We start from the raw sequence: 18,442 nt of genomic DNA on the forward strand, positions 1-18,442 counted from the left end.
CCAGGATATTTTCCAACTAAACACATTCTCTAAAAATAAGGGTATTTTTCAGCAAGTAAATTCTCAAAATTAACTAATTTCATAGTTCGTTTGAAAATTTTGTAGTTAAAATTAACTGATTCAAAAACAGTAATACGAATTAGGCTCAGAGCTAATTTCGGTCGTTCCGTGTAGAATATTATGTCACCTGTAAAATGCATAATTTCTTTCTGTGTAATTTTGAACCTAGTTTTAACGTTTTTGAACTGAAATTCGAGTCAGTTTCGAACCTGGTTGTGCGAAACCAACACAGTTTTATGAATTGAATTTGTTTGATGAAAATACTCTAGGTCAGTTTCGGTTTTCTCAAGCGAAAACGACATTACCCAAGCAGCATGTTAAGTAGCTATTCAGTATTTTTCTACTGATTGTGCAGTTTATCAAGTTAGTTTATTTTACTATTCTGGTAACTTTTGTGTTATGGAAAAGCGCATTTTTTTCTGTTTTGTGCAACATATCTTTAAGTTCTTCCGTTATCTATATATATAAAAATGGATTTAAGTTTGTATGTTTGTAACGCGATAACTTAGGAACTACTGAACGGATTGCCACCAAACTTGGCACAGATACTTCTTGCTCTTCTGAGATGGTCATAAGCGTATTTCTATTGGGGGAGGGAGCGTAGTAAGTGTTCCTAACAGGGGGAGCTCATGAAAAAATTTGTTTAATTTGACGAGAATCGATACTTTTTAAGACCATAGAAACATTTTGCATATATTAGATATGATTATATGGGGGGTGGATGTAGCAAGTGCCTTTAAAAAGGGGGGTGCAATGTTTGTAATGGCATAACTCCGGAATTACTGAACGGATTGCTATCAAACTTGGCACATGCACTGTTTTTTTTTGCCCACCACACTCCCCCACACCAAAAATCTTCAACTTGAAGCCCCCTGGTAATGGACGCAACTAGTCTCAGCGGAAAAACAAGAAACAAATAGACACTGGCAACAATAATACTAGAAATACAAATTTAATTTTGATACAAAGTCCGCTGAGATTCTATTTATTCATGGTTTGATGTGCAATTTATTAAAGTGGAGTCCCAGTGGAAAAGATTTCCTTTTAAGGGATCCACAATTTAATTACTACGCTATGTTGGAAAGAAAGTACAAATATTTTAGGTAATTAGTTATTAATATGAAATACTGTTGACGATAAATACATTACATTATGAAAAAAAAAACTACATTATCTAAATATCTCGTTCAGTCTGTGCTTAAAATGGTACTTTAGTCTAGCCGCAAATGTGGCACGATTGCTTATTCCTCGCATATCAGGCGGAATTCTTGCTCTTCAGAGAAGGTCATTAGCGTATCTTTATGGGGGGATAACCATAAACCAAGGAGGGGTCATGAAAAATTCATATAACTTGATGAAAATGATATTTTTTTTATGATCTTAGAAACATCTTGCATACCGTAGATATAATTTAATGGGGGATGGATGCAGCAAGTACCTTTAAAAAGGGGGGTGTAATGTTTGTAATGGCATAACTTCAAAACTACTTAACGGATTGCTATTAAACCTGGTACATGTACTTCTTGCTCTTCAGATATGGTTATAAGAATATTTCCATGGGGGGGAGGGAGCGTAGCAAGTCTCATTGACAAAGGCGGTCATTAAAAATATTATCTAATTTGACGAGAATCAGTACTTTTTGAAGATACTTTTTGCACAACTTAGATAATATTATAAGGATATTCTGTTAAGAAAGGGTGTAGTAAGTGCCTCTAAAAAAGGAGTGCAATGTTTGTAACGGCATAACTCCGGAACTATTGCACGAATTGCTATCAAATTTAGTACAGTTATTTCTTGCTGTTCAGAAATAGTCATAAAGGTATTTTTATAGAGGAGGAAGCGTAGCAAGTATCATTAATAGGAGGGGCCAAGAAAAAAGTTCATAAAATTTGACAAGAATCGATAATTTTTGAAGATCATGCAAACATTTTCCATACCTTAGATATGATAGATATGGGGAGTGAATGTAGCAAGTGCATTAAAAAAGGGGCATGTAGCGGCATAACTCCGACACTACTGAACGGATTGCTATCACAGCTGCTTTTTGCTTTTCAGAGATAGTTGTAAGGGTATTTTTATGGGGGAGAGAGCGTAGCAACTAGGACATTTTCAGCGAGGAAAGTGTGTAGGAAGTGTCCTTAATATGGGGGGAGAGGGTCAATGACGAAATTTGAATAGAATCGACATTTATACTAGAAGGAGGGGTTTTTGAAAATAAATTTTTATTTCCCATTTTGCCGGGGAATTCAAAGAGCTAAGGGAAAATAATCTTTATCTGTCTATGAACGTGAGTGTATTTAAGTTTCAGCATAACTACGAAACAACTTAAAGAATCGCCACCAAGTTTGGCACATGTACCAAAGGTGGGAATCGATATTTTTTGAAAATCACAGATACACTACTCAGGGTAATCATGGAGAAGATCTGTAGTAAGTTCACTGACAAAAAGGAAGTTAAATCAAAATAGATTATAAGTTTGAGGGTGAGAGAGGGTAGCAAGTGACCCGAACATGGAAAGTGTAAGGGAAAATTGATCGGGTTTTACGAAAAATTGGTACTGATCTGAGTTGGGACACTGATCATTCGCAATCTGAACATGAACGGAGTATTGTTCGATCGGGTTTCCGTCTAAGTTATGTTTCACTACAAGAGTATTTCACTAAGCAGGACAACATTTCCGAGCTACGCTGGGTAATTCAGCTAGTTACAAATATTTATTCACGATTATGCGAAAAAACAATTGTGAAACTCGTGAAAACTACTACGTAATGAGAACAAGAAATGGAATGACGTTTACAGAATCATAACAAACATATTATTTTTACGTTTCGTCTTTGACTCATCAGTGCAGAGCAGTCCAAATTAAACTGCTTAGTGCTAAACTCGGCAGTTTAATTTGAACCACTAAGCAGACGTGAAGTTTCTGCTATTTACATTTACAGACATTGCACTCCGTTGCAAAACAAAAAGTGTTCTGTCTCATTCACACAATTTAAAAGGGCCACGGTCTGCTTCCTATTAGTAGTTAAAGTTAGTTTTAAGGAGAAGGCCAAACCGTGCACAATCTTTTACAAAAATGTGTAATTTTACATTTTTAGTAGTTGTCTCGAACATAGTAGACACTGAAAATAATTGTGAAAAAAGTTATGTACAAATAATTGCTTTTAAGTGGTTTCAAACGAAATCGCTTCATATATCAAAAAATTTGTGCGTTAGACCTGTAGCTTCTTCGGCAAAATTTTTTTCTCGTTAGAAGCTCTAAAACTTTGTAGAAGACATCGTTTTTCTATCTCTTAAGGGAAAAAAATTATTGAAATAAACTTTTATAGTAGTAGGCTTTGCACATTTTTTATTGTGATCAAATCACGAGGTATATTTTTTTTTGAATGAGTTTTCCAAAGGAACTATGTATATCGGATCAACGGTTTAGCAGCTAGAGAATTAAGTTCACGTTTTTGTCGATTCAAACCACTGTGCAGTAGGGGAATGTCGTCAGGATTGGGCCAATGTCTAGGTTGGGCTATTGCTTTTTCTTTTGTATGACATGTGTTATATCATGGAAGTTTTATTCTCAATGATAGCAAACTTTTCAGTACATTGTTTGTCACGAAGAATGTTTTGTGAAATTTATGTGCAATTGTCTTGTTCTTGGCAGTCCTAAAAGTTTCGGAATAACCGTGAAAACAGTTCAAAGCTTGGACAAAAATGATGACACCTCACAAGTAAGTATATATTTCCATTATGTGGTTAACTATAAAGGGGAGGTAAGGTCTGAATGATGAAAAAATCATTATTTTTGCGAATTTTTTTTTCAGAACTATCGTTCAACAATATAAATTCAAATGTTTTGTATAATAAACAGCATCATTCGAACAACATTTTGTATCAACTTTCCTTGCGTTTCGCCTTCGGCTCATCAGTGCTTAAAGCAGTTCAAGTAGATCTGCCATATCCGCCTAGCAGTCCAACTTAAACCGCTAAGCAGACGCAAAGCGTACACAACTTATGTAACACTTATTGGATATTACACAGGGTTTAATATTCTTTCTGACGTCTCGGGCGTAAACGAATGACGACTGGCTACTGGTCGCCGCAGAGTTTGAACATTTAGGGGTTTTTTTGTTTTGTGCAAAAAAGCACATATTTTGTTTCAACTTTCTTTGCGTTTCGCCTTCGGCTCATCAGTGCTTGAAGCGATTCAAGTAGAACTACCATCTCCGCCTAGCAGTCAAACTTAAACCGCTAAGCATTTGTAATTTTACTACATTTTGTAATTTTTTCGTGGAAAAATATTGAGAAATAAGCCGGTGAAGAGGCATTTTTGAGGACGCTTCTTAAAAATCATGATTTGCGGTATCCACTGTATCTCAGCGCAGACTAATCAGAAGTGAACGAATCAAAGCAGCATAGTTAGTATAGAAGTTTTTCTGGACCCCAACATTTCTGTTTATTTTTTGAATTTTGGGTGGTAGTTTAAAATCAAAAGTACGATTTTTCACGAAAAAATCGGCCATTTTGTAACTGTAAAACCTCCCCATAGTAACAAACAACGAAAAGGAAAACGTTGGGGTCTGGTTTTTTATATGTAGAAAGTGTGTGCAAAATTTGAAAATATTGGTGCAGTAGTTTTTGAATGACGATGGACACGGACTTTCAAAATTTGCTTTCGAGAAAAACCCGTTTAATATTTATTGTCTATAAAATCGAAGGAAACAATTTATTACTCAAGGGAGCACGTAGGTTCTAACATTCTCAAAAAAGCCATATGTTTTCTTTTGTATTTTGTTATAATGATAAATTTCGAGAATGTTTTGTCAAGTTTTAAGTCAATCGAAGCAGAAATCTTGGGCCTGTGTGCGCAGCTCTTATTTCTTCGTAGTATGAGATCGGCAAAGATAAAGACCCATAACTTGCTGAGTTTTGTTCCGCTAGGCATCAAAATTTCACAGAATATTCTTGAAATGTTTCATTATCAGAAAATAGAAAGAAAACAATAAATGATTTTTCAAAAGTGTTAGATGGTCCCGCCCCTTAACAAGTTTTTCAAAAGAAAATATTATTTCTTTAACCTTGTTGTCTAGGTTGGGCAACTCATGTAGTCAGGGTTGGGTCACATCACTTTTTTTCGTTTAGTGCTTTGAGACCGTTTTTCGCTTGTTTTCAGAATAACGGTACATCTGAAAAGGGTACATTTCATGTGAACGACGTTTCTCGGACTATCAAGTCTGAAATCAGTTTTTTGCAATTACTGAGTGGATACATATATTAAAGAAGCCAAATGAATGAAAAACTAACAGAAAAGATGATTTATTGGAAAAACATACGTTCAGAGACAGGACTCGAACCTGTGTTCTTATGCATTCCGTGCATACGCGTTACCATTTTTCCACTCTGAACCTTGTTATTAGACACTCTAACACGCAGTCAGACATAGTAGAACGTACATCAAACATGGTCTACATCCTGGCCGTCACCCGAACGATACCATACATCCAAACATCTTCTCTGCCCATCAAACATTAGTCTTCTCGCTTTGTATCTATTCTTCCGCCTAAGCACTGAGTAGGAGAGTGTATTTATAATCGTTGTATCGGTCGGGTTTCGCATTTCCGTTACTGACTCTATCATCACAACGATAACAAATTACTACTGTCATTTTCACAATGTATACAATACACAGTGAGAAAATTCACCCAAAATCCAAGTTCAAAATGCTTAATGGTTGAAAAGTTACAGCCATCTGAAATTGATGCAATTTGAGTTCGAAAAAAAGTCTTAGCATTACATTCCTTTCGTGGAATTTGGCCTTTCTGTTTCAACAGACTTCGCAGCCGATTCTTAGCGTACAGAATCATTGCATGGCTAGTACTATGGATCCTACTGACACTAAGAATCCTTCCAGGTTGGGGCTCGAACATACGACAGCTGGCTTGTAAGACCAGCGTCCTATGCATTGAACCGCCAACCCGGGACTAATTTGAGTTCGAACATCGTTTAAAAATATTTTCTCATGTGATTTACAAAAGATTACTGTCCTCGTAAAGCGGAAGCCAACAAATTGTATTTTCTTTTGATTGGAATTGGTTAAAAAATAATTGCTAAGGAAATTGATATAGGGTAACGGCTCCCTATTTCATCTGAGCTCCTATTTCCATCTCATCCCTTCACCTCATTATTTTGAATATGAATAATATTTTAAAACCTACCTGAACCAAACTGTGAAATGTTCTAAAATGATTATAAAAAGCTATTGTCACACTTTCCTATTGAAAGAAATGGTTTTAAGTTCTTCGGTTATCGTTTTTTTTTTCATTTCAAATAAACTCACTTTTCAATTTAGGACACATTTTCGTCTCAAGATTTACAGTTCGTCATGTTTCTGAATATCTACTAATCGATTCGTCTCAAAACATGATCACTTTTTCGCACAATTACACTACCATTGAATGCTGGATTACTTCATAATTAGTAATGTTCACTTGCTACTTGTTTAATTAACGATTTAAAACTTCAAAAACTACCCGACAAACAATAATACTCTTTAAAAATATGAGACGAAAGTTTTTCACTTTTGGTTTCGAAAAGTTGCCAAGTTATCTCATAATGTTACAAAAGAAAAATTGTTTTTCTTGTTCAAAATCTCATCTAAAAGTATGTTTTTTGGTATCCGTGACATTAGTTTAATTATATTATTGATATTAATATTTCAATAAAACTGTTTTGGCTTCGAATATTACCAGGAAGAGCATGTTAAATACTAATGAAATAACCATTGTGGCAAATCTAGTAGCACTGGTTTCATTCCGCTATACGTCAACATAACGCTGTGAAGTGTGTGTGTTTCATCGGCTGTGCACAGAGATGCCAGATATTTTCATAGAAAATATGTATTACGTTCCATAGAAACTCTATATTTGGTCTATCTGTTTTCACTAATAAAATGATGTTAAATCTGTTTTCACTAATAAAATCTGTTAACATCATTTTATTAGTGAAAACAGATGGACCAGATATAGACTTTCTAGGCAACGTAATACATATTCTATGAAAATATCTGGCTTCAAATAGTTCAAATTGGTTTCAAATTTTAATATAAATGTTTGTCAGTGTTCATAATCAATTATCCACATAAAAGATTTCCACTTTGATTAATAAACTTTTAAAGAATCGCCGCATTCAAATACTAATAGATACTCAGAGAGAAAAGTCTGATTTTTTACTTCTTTCTTTCTATGAACCTGTACAAATCTGTATTAAATTTAGGAAATCTTTACAAAATCGGTACTTTGATTTAAACCAGTATGCGAACGCAAAAATCTATACAATACATATAAATCTGTATAAATGGCATCTCTGGCTCTACACTTTGTTTTAAGAAGGGCTAATGAATAAATAGTAACAATCACAGTTTTGTTTTTATTTAAAATTAACCAATTTAACTTTTCAGTAAAATTTTAAATTTAAAGCGAAAGGTAACGGAAACGACTGAAAAATTTTTAAACGTTGAAATTATTTTAAACTGGTTCTAAAAATATCGTATATTGTCTCATAGTTGGCATTAGGCCGTTTTTAAGAAGAATTCTGACATTTAAACCTGAGAGTGTAATAGTGGAATATTTCGTTTTGATTGCTGTCGCCATTGCTAATTTATAGGATGAATAAAGGATCAACGATAGGATGGATAAAAATCCATTGAGATGAAATTAGGAGCAGAGTAGTGAACATTTCATAAGTGCTTTTTGCTGTTTTATGAACATTATTTTAATTTCCAAGGAATGTGAATCAAATCTCAATGTGGAGCAAGGCGAATGAAGCAGTAATATGAAATAGTTATAGTGATTTTAGTGGCTAAATCGAAGTTTGAAGGCGACGTCCTTACAAATGAGATGAAATAGGGAGCCCTTACCCTACTATTTAGAAATAGTTCCATGAAATATATATTTAACAATGCAAATTTTGCATGACTCCGATGGATTAAGTTTCTTATATAATTATGCAAAATAGATGATAAAACTCGCATCTAATATTTTTTACGAAGTCTTAATAAGCGTTTCCATATAATATCCATCAATTTTATCAGAACCGTAGTTTCGCTGTATTCAAGCTAATTCCGAGTTGAGAAAAGTATGCGATGCAATCTATCAATTCAATACGGTTCATTCAGTACGCAAAGATTTCAAATCTTAATCTACTAATTAGGGTGAATACTCATAGTGGGATTTATTTCAATACAGGTATGCTGCGATATATTGAATCGTTATGGTTTTAATCAGCAATCTATTGTTCGCATGGGAATATAATCGAGCATTGTGTTCACGCAGTTCCTTACCTTCAAAGAAAGGTGTCTTATCGTAATCGGTTGATTACTATGACGTACCTAACAATGCACTATACTGTCAACGGTATGCTGGTTTTCCACAACCATTTGTAATTCCATCGCGATATACCGACCTAGGCAACAACCGTCACTCACCTTGGTCTGCATTTCTCTTCAGTTTGCTCAAGCCATCCGCAGATGCATCGGGCGTCATTTCTGTAGCATCTTGGAGGTCAGTCAATTATTTCCCCTGTGAGGTAGTTCTTGCACACGTCTTGTTGCCGAAAAATTTGCTTGTGCTGCTGGTTGGTGCTATGCATGAAAAAAGATTGAAATTTCAATTCCGAAATTCTTGCTAAATCAAGTGGACATGACTGCAGTAAGGTTGGTCATCGTTTCTGTTTTGTTATTATTTTTCGGTTTGTTTCACTCTGTGAAATGAAAACAAATTAACACGACGGATATGGAAATCCCACTAGGTGATTGTCGTACTTTATTAATACCAATAAAACGACCATCATACTGGAGCTATGAATTCATCTCTTGACGAAAAATTGTAACCTTGGGCAAATGGTGGCTGCGCATTGGCGTCCAGGAAATACAGACCACGTGTTCTGCAAAAGACATAATAAAATCAGTTAGAGAGATTAGGAAAATAGGTGAACTAAAATGATATAAATCCATGAAATAATTATCGTCCGAGTATATCCCATAAAAAACATAACAGTAGAAGTAACCGAAATAATTGCTCTAATCATACGCATAAACGCTTCGAAAGTTATGAAAATATTTCGTCGTATGTCATGTCATCCAATCCATTAGCAGAACTCGAAGAAGTAAAATTAACTGCCGCTTTGTTGCAGCACCATGTGCATCAATGACAGCACCGAGCTTTTATAGTTGGCAACTCGAGGTGTAGGAGAGGTACATTGTTGATCAGGCCATTTTTATAGACATTCTACTTTCATAATAATTTTATCGTAACCGAAAAGCGACTTGAAATTCATGCACATTCACCATTTGGAAATACGTTAAAAATTTGCGAAGAGATACACAAGATATTTTTTTTAACCAAAAGTCGAAAGGCACTAATTAGTGTACTACGTACAGAGTATGCGTATTCCATTTGTCATAATCAAGTTAGATTAAAGAGAAATATGAATAATCTACCAGATGTGGCTACCAGGTATGCCGATGTGAAGTAAACGTTAAGATACAAATGTGTCAAAATGCAAACAATATTGGATAAAGATGATACTTCTAGTCAAATCGAATTGCAGCTATGTTGAATGTTGCGAAACAAACAATTTCTTATCGTTTAAAAGCTATGAAAAAAATTCAAAAGTGTGTAAAATGGATGCCACATGATTCGAATGGAAGACAGATGGAAACCGAAAAAAATATGTTGCTTCAATGATACAAAAAAATCAGTTTGGAATTGAATTGCTACTGGCGATGAAAACATGAATTTATTTTAAGAATCCTAGACGGAAAAAACGTAGGTTCATTCGAAAAACCATCAATATCGACTGCAAAATCTGATCGACTCGATCAGAAGGTAGTTTGATGGGGGCAGAGAGGAACGGTGCATCATTAGCAGTGCGGTAAAACTTCATTTCAATCGAATATTTTTTGATGAAAATGAAATTTATGACCGTTGACTGTCAGCCTATCCCTTCTCATTCATTTTACTTTTGTTGCTGAAGCTCCCAGAATTCATCATCAATTGAATAACCGTACCTGGTCACATAAAGTTTAGCTTGTTCAGTTGGTAGTGCCAAGTAGTCTACCTGTTTCATTGTCTTCCTTGTCTTCACTGTGGGAAGTGAGTAAGTGCGAATCAATAGGCATTAACATCAACTCGATAACACAAACCATAATGATAAATAGTGGGTGGCGGTTCTCGTTTGAGTTTTCAATTATCACCATTAAAATAGATAATTTCGACTGTTTGAAATGTATTGAGATGTGTTTCGAAGTGTTAAAAATGAAAACTGAATGAGGAAACAATTAATTCATGTTTATTTTAAAATTGATATTTCAGTTATCATGACTGGTTTACTTTTCATCCATTATCCTGAACCAATTCGAATGTTTACATGAACCTCACTTGAAGGCCGCTCTCTCATTCAATTGTAAGAGATATTTTGTTACTGATGGTGGTTAAACTGAGCTTCGGTAGAAAGGGGAACGAATGAAGGACGGGATGATCTACATTCGGTGCGACTGCGAAGAGTGTGTGTCCAGTTCGCTTTCACACCTCATCCACGTCTGTCGATAAAACAAAACCGCTTACGTTATTTGGTTTTAATTGCCGCATAATGTCTACTATATCGACTTTGATTGGTTCTTTTCGGCAAGCATTAACTGAGAGAGACGAAAGATATGAAATGAAAAGACGGATAGGTATTCTAGATTGAATCAGTTATAAATTTAGAACGGAAAAGTCAGCCTAGGCAGGCTCATATAGGCATGATCAGAAGAAAGAAATGATATGCTACTGACACAAGCCGATGTGGTGAAGAACTACACTTGTTACACGACCATACTTGGGGACTCGAATTTACTGTTCGACCCCCTCAAGTAGAAGGTAAAATAGAATTCATTTCTTTCTTCTGATCATGCCTATATGAGCCTGCCTAGGCTGACTTTTCCGTTCTAAATTTATAACTGATTCAATCTAGAATACCTATCCGTCTTTTCATTTCATATCTTTCGTCTCTCTCAGTTAATGATTGCCGAAAAAAACCAATCAAAATCGATATAGCAAAACCGCCTACGTTCGGGACGAAAGAAACCAAGGACAGTATTGTGTAGTGAACAATAGAACGACCTCGAACATGAGTGAACCAAACGAACAAAAGCTTCCGCCGACACAAAAGAATACAATTGTTGTTGATTTCAGGCTGTGCATTAAGCGTGTGCATTTACTTCAATGCAATAAAACAAATAATGTTGTTTACATCCAGTTTTATAAAGAGTTGGATGCAATTCAATTCCCAAAAGACAATAACAATGTGCACTATGTGGAGCACGAAAACATTAAGTACAACATTACTGTATATATGGAAGATGGTGCTATAGAAGTGCGTGTGCATGATCTTCCCTCAAGTGTCATCGATCCTTATATTCGCAAAACTATGTCCCAATACGGAGAGATTCTCTCTATCGAAAAAGAAAAGTGGAAGAACTTTTTCCCCGGTATTCTAAATGGCGTACGTTTGTTACGTATGCGCTTGAAGAGGCCTATACCTTCTTATGTAACTTTCGGTCAGGATACAAGAATCACGTGCAAATCACTTGTTACCTACGACAATCAGATGGCCACATGTCAATATTGCCAAAAAGCTGTTCACTACGGTAAGCCATGTGATAAACTGGTCAAGGAGACAACTACACAAAAGGACAACGGTGCCTCCTTCACACCAACCCCAAGCAATTCCAGCACCTGTGACAGTCACAGTGAAGCCCTTCAACGAAACCATTAAACGTATCCCCTATAGAACAAAGTACACCAGCTGCAGTTAACAACTTACAATCCAACCAACTAGCAACTGCAAACAATGTACAACAAGGCGCATCTACAGCAACTAGCAACGAAATTAACCACAATACCACCGATATGGCAATGGATGACGAGACGAATCACGAACAAACTGGCTGGCTGAACAAACTGGTGACCGCTGTTTCCGCGTATAACCGGGTTCTTCGGACACTTATAAAATTCAATAAAATTGCACCAAGAAAAACTCTTTATTCCATGAGCAGAAAAAATGTATTAACGCGGAACGGAATACGTGTATTTCACGCGACGGATTGAATTATTCTGACCAATCTAATATATAAAATTGCTGGCCGGCTTTTATACGACATCAGAGGAACTATTCGTACAAGATCGGGTACTACCTGTGCTCGAGGAGTGAAACAGATAAATACGATATGTGCAAACGAGAGCGATCTGATAACAATTTGTGGATCGTATTGGGGATGTTCAAGTTTCCCTAATAATGCATTTCTATCTCGCACAAACATATGCCGGCCGCCTTGGAATCTCATAGATTTCAAACTTTATCCTACCTCTATCTCTATCTAATATACGAATTCAATTTTCAAACATCTGTATCCTGTCGTAGTTCTCCTGATACTACACATAGAATGGCTATGTAGCCAGTGATCTATATATGTATTGCTATTGCTGAATCAGATGACCATGATTAAATCGGGTATAAGGTTACTGATCTTGTGGTTGATTAAAGCGATTTCAGATGTTGATCATCGTTGGTTCATAAGGCTTGCCTTGCTGGATCTGGTGGTAACACGGCTAACTTTGATGACACTGCGCTGAGATGAACGAACTTCCTTCCTGCTCTGACAATACGGTTGGAGTACAAATTGCTTCTACGTGGTGGATGGTCCATGGATTCGAGTGTATCAATTAAACTACCCTGCTGGCTGGCTGGGCGGCTCCACTGATGGAAGTGTACGCTGGAACATATGAGAGGGTGTTTTTTACAATGAAAAATGATACAGTAAAGGGACTTCCCTGCCGCGGAGGCCCAATGGCCTCCGCAGTCGCCTGTTGGCGACTCCAACTGTTGACTCCTGGGTTGATGCGGATGACATTTCTTGTCTCTTTCGGTTATACTACGATGGAATCGACGGAACCACTATGCTGCTGAAACCGCCTAACCGAGCTGGCCATGCTCGTCGACGACCTCTGCATAGGGCGGGAAGGACGAAGTGCACAATTCTTCCTTCGGAAACGGATCTGCTAACGTCGTACCTCGAAATAACCAAGCGTGATTCTTAAATTAGCGTATGTCGAAAAAAGCTTGGCCGTTTGCACGCGCTGGCACTGAGCGCAATTCTGGTCGAAGCTCAACCAAACGGAAACAGTCTCGAATAGGTGAACGGGACGTACACATTGACCACCACCGAAAACAACACAGTTACCTTCTTTTAGAAGTATAGCTTAGGGGGCGTCCAGAGACACAGGTTCCCCGAGAACTCATGGACGAGGTTATGGCGTGCGGAGGCCTCTTGACCTCCGCCGTTGGAGGAGTCTTAATACTCCTCAGCAGGTGAAATATTATCACGGATGGGTAGTACACAAATTTTCGAGATTGCTCGTTGGTAACTACCATCCTTTGTCTGTACTTTGACGACTCGAACATTGCCATCTGAGCCGGTTGTAATCTCCCTTACTCGACCTAGCTGCCACTTCAATGGAGGAAGGTTTTCTTCTTTAAGAACAACCATAGTTCCGACGTGGATGTTGTCTCTTTGTCGTGTCCACTTCGTTCTGTTGTGCAAATTCGATAAATACAACATCGACCATTTCTTCCACAGTAGCTGAGTAAAACGCTGCACCCTTTGCCAAGCAGATAATCTGTTTTCTGGTATCTCTCCGACATCTGGTTCTGGTATTGCCGTCAGTGGACGTTGTATTAAAAAATGCCCTGGGGTTAGCGCTTCATAATCATCAGGGTCATTGCTAACCGGGGTAAGTGGCCGAGAGTTCAGAATAGCTTCAATCTGAACTAGAATCGTTTGCATTTCATCGTATACCAAAGTGTGCAGACCGATAGTACGTTTGAACAGCGTTTTAAACGATTTAACCGCAGATTCCCACAATCCATTGAAGTTTGGCGATCGGGCTGGTATGAATCTAAATTCAATACTATCCTTGGCCGTCTCTTTTAGAACAGTATTCTGGAACTGTTGGCTGAGAAACAGATTTCGAAGTTCATCAAGCTCTCTCTTAGCTCCGACGAAATTCTTTGCGTTGTCACACATAATCAACTCTGGTTTCCCACGTCGAGCTGAGAAACGTCTTAACGATGCCACAAACGCTTGTGTTGTGAGATCAGCGACTACTTCCATATGGATAGCTTTAGTTACAAGACAGACGTACACGGCGATAAAACATTTTGTTGGCCGGCAACGGCGATGAGGATATACTATAAAAAAGGGGCCGCAGAAATCGATTCCCACTCTTTGAAAAGTAGAACAGGGAACTACTCCTTCGGGGGGAAGATCAGCCATGATTTGTTCATGAGCCTTGGGTCGTGCTCGAAAACAAGCAACGCACTCATGAATTACCTGTCTTACTAAGTTTCTTGCAAACACAGGCCAAAAACGTTCTCGCATAGTTGAAATCAACAGTTGTTGCCCAGCATGAAACAATGTTCGATGATAGTGAATGACTATGGTTTTTGTGAACGGGTGATGTGGATCGAGAATGTACGGATGCTTGCGGCTCGGTGATATTACTGCATGTCGCAGCCGGCCGCCGACGCACAGTATGCTTTCAATGAGACACGGCTTTAAAGAACGTATACGTGATGAATCCCGAACGTGAGTCTGCTTGGATAGATCGGAAAGTTCTTGTGGAAAACTTTCCTGTTGAGCAACCCTAACCAATGCTTTTAATGCGTCGTGGAGCTCTGATGACGAAAGAAACCCACTCTTTCTACAATTACGATTGACAACTTGAGCATTGAACCGAAAGCGGCGAATATAAGCAGTAATGCGAACGAGTTCCGACAAAGATGATCGTAGATTGAAGATATCACTAGATGAAGTTGTTTGAACGACTAAACTTGTTGTTTTCTCCTCCAAATTTGCAGTCTCGATATTTTCTTCGTGTATTCGTTGAGGTTGCGGTCGATGTGCTGCGTCTAGTAATAACCACTGTGGGCCATGAAACCATACATTTTGATATTGAAGTTGGGCAGGGGTCATCCCACGAGAGATAATGTCTGCTGGATTCTCAACACCGGCAACGTGGTTCCAAATACCATCCTTCGTGATGTGCTGAATTTCGGAGACTCGGTTTGCCACGAATTGCTTCCATCTGGACGGCGATGATGCCAGCCAACACTTTACGATCATTGAATCTGTCCAGAAAAATGATTCAACGGAGATACGGAGACTTTGATCGACCTTTTCGTACAGATGAGCAAGCAAAAGAGCTGACGACAACTCCAGGCGAGGTATGGACTGTCCTTTCTTTCTTTTCTTCAAGTTTTCCAATGGTGCTACTCGCGACTTGGATGTTAACAATCGCACAGATACGCATCCAGTCTCTGTTGCAGTTCTAATATAGACGCAGGCTCCATATGCGACTTCAGATGCGTCGCAGAAACCGTGTAGTTCCACAGATACAACGTTGTTTGATATTCCAATCCATCTTGGAACAGAAAGACTATCTAATCCAGCTAGATTTCTCCGATACTCATGCCAATATTCTTGTAGGTTTACTTTGAGTGGTTCATCCCACGAACAATCATTCTTCCACAATTGCTGGATAAAAATTTTTGCCTGAATGATGACAGGACCGACCAGACCTAAAGGGTCAAATAATCGAGAGACGTCTGATAGTACTGTACGCTTGGTAACTACAGCTGCTGAGTTCCATTTTGGGATACTGAATCGAAAACTGTCGGTACTAGGCTCCCATACAAGTCCTAACGTCTTGATGGGTGTACTTGATGAGTCTAACTCCAAGATTGAACGATCGTCTCTTAGCTGTTCTGGTACATTCAAAATAAGTTCTCTACTGTTAGAATTCCACTTGCGAAGTGAAAATCCGGCGGACTGTAGAAGTTGGACCAGCTGTGGAATCAGTTTCTTTCCGTCTTCGATGTTGTCTACTCCAGAAAGCATATCGTCCACGTAGAAATCGTGCTTCAATACCTGGGAGGCATCTGGGTACGCTTGCTCTCCTTGCTGTGCTAAAGTTTGCAGGCATTTTGTAGCCAAATACGGGGCAGATGCGGTGCCGTACGTAACGGTTGTTAACTCGAACGTCTGAACTGGTTGTTCAACAGAATCTCTCCACAAGATTCGCTGTAATGCTTGATCCGTATCTTGAATACGAACCATTCTATACATTTTTGCAATATCGGCCACTATTGCAAATCGGTGAACACGAAAGCGTAAAACTATACTGAGTAGGTCTTCTTGGACGACAGGACCAACCATTAGGCCGTCGTTCAAGGAAACTCCGGTTGAAGTCCGGCAAGATGCGTCGAACACCACTCGTAACTTCGTGGTGGTACTGTCTGGTTTTAGAACAGCATGATGTGGTAAATAATAAGTCTTGCATTTGACAGTATTATCGTTTATCTCCCTCATATGACCAAGAGTCCGATACTCGTGAATGAAATTTGAGTATAATGCTTTTAATTCTGGATTGGCAGCGAATCGACGCTCTAGTCCCATGAATCGCTTGAGAGCTATTGCCTTCGATTCCCCCAAATTATTGATAACATTATCTCTTTTCGGTAGAGTTACTATAAATCTACCCTTCTCATCTCTCTCAGTGGTCTTCTCGAAGAGTTTCTCGCAAGTGGATTCTTCGACGGAATTGATGCTTGTAGTATGGCATGTCTCGAGTTCCCAGAATCTTGTAAGCTGTTCTTCGACCTCCGCTGTCGAACATACATGAACCAGTGAATGTGTCTCGCTGCTTGAATCTGCAGGAACTCGTCCAGAGACTATCCAACCAAATACCGTGTTCTGTAAGGTCGGACCTGAAGGCGTTGCTTTCCATCGCTCATCCTTCAGCAAGTCCATGTAGTATTCGGCTCCAATGATTAAATCAACTGGACCCGGTTCATGCAAACTGGGATCCGCAATTAACGTTGAATCTGGAAGATCCCACTCAACAGGATTAACCTTCGCTGTTGGTAGGAGGACAGTTAACTTCGGCAGTACGTGAAACTGCATCTCTTCAGTAAACGGTGAAATAATCCTGGATCTGGGACCGACTTCGGCACTGACCAACTTTGTTGAAACGGATCTTGCTGAACCGATTCCTTGGACTGATAAGTATTTTGGTGTTTCCCGAAGCTGTAGCTTGTTGGCAAAACTTGCCGTCATTAGACAGTGCTGCGAACACGAGTCGAGTAGAGCTCGTGCCAACATGGTTCTTCCAAATCGATCTTTAATTGTTACAAGAGCGGTTGACAAAAGTATGTTCTGTGTTGTCGTGTTGGGAAGTGCTACGCAAGTTTGACTTGTGGTGGGCGTGTCTGTGGTAGGCTGTGTATTGTTTGTGCGTTGCAAATTGGCAGTGTTTGTGTGTGTCTGTTGGTTCGGATTGTGTTGCTTATTTGGAGACTGACGCGGCTGTGGTTCTTGTGGCGTAATTTTCGGTTGCGAGTGTGGAACGGAGAACCTTGACGGTCCATGCAGCATAGAGTGATGCTTCTTCTGGCAATGACGACATACTCCTCTTTCGCAGGAACTCGCGTAATGGCCTGGACGTAGACAGTTACGACACAACTTATGTGTACTGACGGCTTCAACACGCTCCGAAACTTTCATACGTTGAAATGTAACACACTGGAAAGCGACATGCCACGATTCGTTGCAAAACGGGCATCTATTTGGTGTCTTTACTGTGGCGTGACAAATGGATTGCTTAGATGAACGTTGATCTGGAGTTTGGGTTTTAACAGTAACAATTGATTGCAGAACGTCGCAATGATTTCGAAGAAAACTGATTAGAGCGGTATATGTAGGAACTTCTTTCGAGCTATGATGATTTTCCCACTGACGAAGCGTAGCGGAGTCGAGTTTTGAGCACACCATGTATGCAAGAATGGTGGTCCACCCGGAAGTGTTCTCACCGAGCTTTTCTAACATTTGGAGATTTTTCTCGAACTCGCTGATGACATAGTTGAGTTTTTCGAAGCTCTCTCGTTTGATTTCTTCAATGGCAAACAGTGCGTCCAAGTGAGCCTTTACAATAAGCTTTTTATTCTCATACCGTCTTTCTAACATTTCCCAAACGATTGTATAGTTAGCAGCGCACAATCCCACCGAGCTTATTTCTTGCAATGCAGCTCCAGTCAGCGACGACCTCAGGTATGTGAATTTATCCATATCATTCAACTGCGGATTACTGTGTATAAGACTCAAAAACGCATCACGGAAGGTTACCCATTCAAAAATCTTACCACTGAATGACGGTAGACGGATTTCTGGTAACTTCACTTTCGAAAATGTCACTGGCGGTTGTATGTCACAACTATCATCTCGATTATTCTGCGATCC

The 18,442-nt window shown here is 38.7% G+C and overlaps 1 protein-coding gene across 1 annotated transcript in view; it reads right to left on the reverse strand.

Annotated features, from left to right (window-relative positions):
- Window positions 1-8,854: 8,854 nt before the first annotated feature.
- Window positions 8,855-18,442, reverse strand: part of LOC131427294 (pancreatic lipase-related protein 2-like) — a 31,240-nt gene continuing 21,652 nt past the window's right edge. The window contains exon 3 of the mRNA XM_058590350.1: window positions 8,855-8,991. Within this exon, the coding sequence (XP_058446333.1) occupies window positions 8,895-8,991 (97 nt within the window). The 3' untranslated portion in view covers window positions 8,855-8,894. The remainder of the gene's footprint in view (window positions 8,992-18,442) is intronic.

This window comes from Malaya genurostris, chromosome 2, assembly GCF_030247185.1.
Source record: "Malaya genurostris strain Urasoe2022 chromosome 2, Malgen_1.1, whole genome shotgun sequence".
Lineage (NCBI taxonomy): Eukaryota > Metazoa > Arthropoda > Insecta > Diptera > Culicidae > Malaya > Malaya genurostris.